This window comes from Telmatherina bonti (assembly GCF_933228915.1).
Source record: "Telmatherina bonti genome assembly, chromosome: 16".
Lineage (NCBI taxonomy): Eukaryota > Metazoa > Chordata > Actinopteri > Atheriniformes > Telmatherinidae > Telmatherina > Telmatherina bonti.
In genome coordinates this window covers 17,809,998-17,815,997 of record NC_136614.1, presented here as the reverse complement: position 1 = coordinate 17,815,997, position 6,000 = coordinate 17,809,998, and the positions used below count along the sequence as shown (strand labels likewise).

Genomic DNA, 6,000 nt, shown 5'->3' with positions numbered 1-6,000 from the left:
CAGTCCAGAGATATACATGTCAGGTTATCTGAATTGGCCATGTGGTGCAAGTATAAACATAGTTGCCTGTCCCTCTGCAGTAGATCAGTGACATGTACAGGCTGTGCTAAATTTCTAACACAATGTCAGCTGAGATAGTCTGCAGGAGCATATGACTCTGTAGAGGATAGAGCAGGCACAGGATACTGGAATGGAACTGGTTTAGTAAAAGGTTAAAATGAATGTCCAGCAGGAAACAATGTTTATAGTGACGTGACAACTTGGTCCATCTACATGCAATAGTTGTCCTCAGAGTCAAGAACACCACATGTTTAGATACACACTTCACCGTCCGTTTGGAAGAGTGTCCAAACTACACAGGAGTACTTTAACAGGAAATCATCAAATATCCCTCCTCCTATATTTCATAGAGCCATCTGGTGGTCACACTCTGCACTTTCAGATGATCTCTCCTTTTCTTCTTTTTACCAGGTGTAAGACCTCTTCATGCTTTTCTACACTAATTATCTCTGACCTGTGATGACCTGGCAGCCAGTCCGGGGTGTACCCTGCCTCTCTCCCAGTGATTGCTGGGAAAGGCTCCAGCTTCCCATGACTCTGAACTGGACTGAGGGGTTAAGAAAATGAATAAATGAATGAGTCAGTGAATGGATTAATTAACTATTTTGGAACAACCTATCCCTTCTCCCTTTCCTCTCACGGTTGTGACATCACTACTCTGGTGCAACCACCACCCATCTGCCCTACTCATAACCAGTCAGTTACCAGTCCCCAGTCTTTAAAACTCATTTCAGTTTTGTGGCTCTTCCTTGCAGATCAGCTTCCTCACAGCACCCCCCCTCCTGCACGTCTCCCCCTCCTTCTGGCTCAGCCATCTTCTAACTCTGCCTCACTGTGACTGGCTTTCACACCCCAGGATCCTTTCTGGTTTCCACCCTTTATTCTCTGTTGTGATGTTTCTCTGGAGGATGCATTATGCTCTTCGAATCTAATCATAAATAAAAGTTTTTCATCTCTAAAGGAGAGCCTTGGACTCTTATTGTTACTTTAAAAAATGTATAAATTTAAAAAAAGGCTTAATATGATCACCCCTTATTATACAGTCATAAACATGTTGTGTTATTCTGAATTTGCCTGCATTACTCATGATGTTCATAGGTTGAATTAAGTGCAAAACTTTAAAATATTATATATAACACATCTTATTTATAGTAGCATTATGTTGTAAGTAATTTTGCAAGTGATTAGTTTCAAATTTAATAATTGCATTTCACAAATACTGCACAACAAAAGGTCTGCTGTGCTATACAAGCTATTTATTATGTCATTAGTCTAAACCTTTCAAAATGTATTTTTAGAAAGGCCAGATTTTGGATCAAAGCGTCATAGATTAATTGACACATTGATCAGCTGAGGCACTTCAATTTGTGAAGGGAGGATTTATGCAGGCTCAGTCACAGTTGACTTGACTGACCTGTTTATTGAAGCCAGAGCTATTTTTGGTCGAGCTCACAGAGAGGAACTTAAGATTAGCCAAGATTAATCAGTCAACGATATAGGCAGTGAGGTGCACTACAAATATGTGTCACAAGCAGGTAGATATATCGTTTTTGGGTGTTTGGGTGGCGAGGATAGTGTCAGATGTGCTGAATGTTATTTGTCTCTAATAGTTCAGAGGGGAATTAACATTTAAACTTCAACCAAATGGAAAATGTACTGCTTTCAACATAAAATTGAGTGCATGTTATTTATGGAATTAGATTTGTTCCATAATCTCCAAGCAAAACTTTTTAAAACACAAGCAAAAAACAACAATTAAAGCCAAAACTTTCTAAAATGTAAGTAAAATAAAATGATCTCCAAATCAAAAATGATCAATCATCATGAAAACTATTAGGCTTTTATTTGGTTAAATTGAGTAGTTTTGTTTGCAGTTTCCTCTTCCTCTTTCTCTCTTCTTGCTACTTTGGTTGTGCTTCACCGTCTTTGGTTTTGATTCACAATTGTTTGGTTTAATTTCTGACCCAAACCTTTCATGGGCGGGCTCTTTCAGGGGGGCATTCTGATTGGCTGGTGAGTTTTGGAGAGACACATCATTTTGATCATTTTTGATTTTGAGATCATTTATTTTACTTAAGTTTTGGAAAGTTTTGGTTTTAATTGTTGTTTTTTTGCTTGAGTTTTAAGAAGTTTTGCTTGGAGATTATGGAACAAATCTAATTCCATAGTTATTTTAGTAAATAACCAAAAAGCACCTTATAAATATATGTGTATTTCTATTTCCGATGACATCTAGGAAAGCACTTTTTTGAGAACCGAAAAGAAATAAATCTGAGCTAAACTGTCATCAGTGTCCTCACTAAACTATGTCTCCATCTTCCACTGACACACAACACGTCAGGGAACTGCTGCCTGGAAACCAGTGACTTCAGAGGTCATCAGATTTTGCTTAATCTAAACTTGAGATTTCTTTTCTTTGCGTCATCACCATTCCTCTTCCTTACTCATCTCAAATCTCATCCAACCCACTTCTAAACAACTTGTGTAGCTCATGAGTATTTCAGCTGGACTGTAAACTTCCACAAGAGGTTTGTTTACGCTCAAGTTGGAGAACAAGCTTCTGGTGTTGACTTTGCTGAACTGAGGAAAGCTGAGGTCAAAGGCCAGACATCCGAGTTTCCTCCGAGCCAAAGTAACAGCTGGGTTCTGAAGAAATTTTGTAGTGAGTCATGTTGGCAGCATCAATCCTAGATGGAGACAGGACCTTTTAGAAGCAATAAAATCCCCTCGCGGCTCCCATCAGTGAATGAAAAAAGGGGAGTTTTTACTGCCAGCTGCAATGATGAAGTAGGTCAGTGGTCAGCAAAACAGAGCTGCTGTAGTACATGAAGTCCCACAGGAATTCACATGAGTCCTTCCAAAAGGAAAACATTTCTATCTTCCATTGAACAGAGGCCAACTGTTCGCCAAGCTGCTTTAGAGCAAATTTTGTGGAATTACAAACTAATTTCCGTATGGTTTAAACCTGCATGCTAAATAAAGTAATGAAATTAATGATTAGTTTACAGTAATAATTTATCTGCTGATTGCTTCGTTAATCATTTAATTTAAAAGTAGATAATTTTTGCTATAATTTAGGCCGCATGGTAGAATGATGGTTAGCACTGTGGCCTCACAGCAAAAAGGTTGCTGGTTCAATCCTTGGCCGGGGCAGGGTTTGGCGTTTGTATGTTCTCCCCATGTATGCGTGGGTTCTCTCCAGGTACTCCAGCTTCCTCCCACCATCCAAAGACATGCATGCTAGGTTAATTGGTGGTTCTAAATTGCCCATAGGAGTGAGTGTGAGAGGTTGTTTGTCTCTGTGTGGCCCTGCGATGGACTGGTGAGCTGTCCAGGGTGTACCCTGCCTTGCACCCAAAGACTGCTGGGATAGACTCCAGCTTCCCCGCAACACTTCAACTGAGTGGTTAGTAATCAATGGTCATCAAAATGGCCAAAAGGTTTATATTTATTATTCAGATAGATTTAGTTTACTGTTATATTAGATGCCAAATCGTCATATAAGAGATATGAGAGCTGCAAAATTATTTTCAAATTTGTGGTGAAAATAATGATTAAACTTATTCTAAAACTCCCCATGGTGCTTATTTAGTCTCCTACATCTCAAGTTTCCACCTGGTGATAACCTCCAGAACTGAATGATCATGTTAACATAGTGAAACTTTTCACTTTATCTAATGTTATTTAACCTCCACGGATGGGAAAAGTGCAACTGGCAAACTAACTTAACCGGAGGTATGCTGGTGTTTAGTGCTGGTCACAATACTCCCCTGTTGATATTCACCTTGTTTGAGGAGCTTGATGAATTAAATGCTTGCTTTGAGTACCAACATGAGAATATTGCAGCAGATTTTTGTATATTTTTGTGGGACCATTAACTTTTAACCATTTGCTCAGAAGCACAACTTGTTTTACAAGTTTTACCTCGTCATACACAGCAAATAGTTTTTTTTCTTTCTTTTTTGTGCTATTTATTATGAGAGAGGACAAGCTAATATCTTTGTATGATGTTTATTAAAGGAAACATGCCTTGATTGTGTGCATTCTTTGTATTTTTAAGACCAGAGGACCAAAAGTGTCCTCTGTCACCACCTCAGTCTTTATTTTATCCACTTTATGTAAATTAATGAATTTGCATATATTTACAAAATGAACTGAAGGGGCTCAATGCTAATATTTATTCATTATTTATGTTTTCAGATAATAATAAAATATATATCTGATATATCTGCTTTCTGGCCAAACTATTTTAATCTTCCTTATTAAACATACTCTGTGAGATCTAACCTGGTTACCAGCAGCCCTGCAAGCCTTGTTTTTCCAGTTGGAAAATGGATTAACTTTACAGACCACCTCACATTTGTCAATAGCTGTTATCCAAAATATAAAAATGCATTAATATGCAATACATCTCATTCAGGGTGCAGTGGGAAAAATGCAGTAAAGAGAACGAAGAATACTTTAAAGTGTCTTTTTATTATTAGATCATAAAAAGCCTGTAACTTACAGTCTGGAGTTAGGAGGAAACACATTAAGACACATAAATGTAGGTCTTCACAGTAAGTTTCAGCAAAACTGCTGATAAAACACAGTACTGTTGTCAAGTCATTTGTTGCTGCATGAGTTTGGATGACCATGAGTGCATGCATGGAGGGGTTGGATTCTGGTGGTGGAGGAGGTGTTGGGAGGGAGGGTAGTGCTGAATGAACAGCTCCTCCGCTCATAAAATAATCACAGATCTTCTGCTTCGTCAGAACAGCACAGCCATGAGCCAGCCGAGCTCCCCGTCCTCCAGCCCCACGCTGACACTGCGCCCGTGCCCCTAACCCCACACCAACGCCACCATGAAGAGGCAGAACGTGCGGACCCTCGCCCTCATCATCAGCACCTTCACCTACCTGATCGTCGGGGCTGCGATTTTCGACGTGCTGGAATCCAAAGAGGAGACTGCCCAGAAGAAGGACCTGGACCGGAAGAAAAACAATCTGCTCCAGACTTTCAACTTGTCCGGGCATGACTTTGACGTGCTGGAGGATGTGGTGCTGCAGCTGAAGCCGCACAAAGCCGGCGTGCAGTGGAAATTCGCTGGCTCCTTTTATTTCGCCATCACTGTGATCACGACAATAGGTAAGCCTTCAGAGGGAACTTTGGAGTTTTAACCCAACTTATGACCTAGTTAAGTTCGCTTTTTTATGTAAGTTTAAAACCACCTCAGAGCAGGTTGTTGTTTAGATCTTGTTGAATGTGCGTCTTATATTTACAACACACTTGTTGCGCTTTACATCTGTGCATTAATTATTGCTACGCTGTAACTTTTAATATGCTGTAGTCTACTGTACTGTAGGGAACATTTCAGATATTGTGTTATGAGACTTTATATGATGAAGTAGACTGAAATGTTTTTGTCAAATGTAAGAAGTGTAAATATTAATACGATTACTTAATGAATAATTAACCCCATAAACACCTGATAGGGTGAGTTTTGATGACAAGCGAAACCACAGACTAACTGATCTGGAGTATTTCATCCAGTTGCAGCACAAAACAATATTGCTAGTCATATTTGCCTGGAGAGAAGTGAACATTACAGTGCAGCTCACAAGTTGAGATTGTTTATTGTTGAGAATATGCTCCAGGAAGCTTTACACATCACTAGGCTGTGCTCTTGCACACTCTTCATATTCCTGCTCCAGAAGACCATGACATTTCTACAATTATTTATTGAAAGGTGTTTGGAAAAAATATGCTTCAGTGGATTAATTGCTTTAGCTTTAGTTCAGTTGTTCTCATCATTTTCTTCTTGCTAGTATACTTCAAAGCTTATTGTGATATTTTACACAATAAAACTACACTGAAGTATCAAAAACAGTAAGCTTTAAAGCAACAGCAATCACACAAAATAGTGAAGTTTTACAGTATTTAATGGTTTGTCTATACTCT

At 39.1% G+C, this 6,000-nt stretch overlaps 1 protein-coding gene across 1 annotated transcript in view; it reads left to right on the top strand.

Annotated features, from left to right (window-relative positions):
* Positions 1 to 4,904: 4,904 nt before the first annotated feature.
* The window catches only part of kcnk3a (potassium channel, subfamily K, member 3a), a gene marked incomplete at both ends in the record, with an annotated part of 37,178 nt that continues 36,082 nt past the window's right edge, over positions 4,905 to 6,000 (top strand). The window contains one exon of the mRNA XM_079255943.1: positions 4,905 to 5,187. Coding sequence (XP_079112069.1) covers positions 4,905 to 5,187 — 283 coding nt within the window. The remainder of the gene's footprint in view (positions 5,188 to 6,000) is intronic.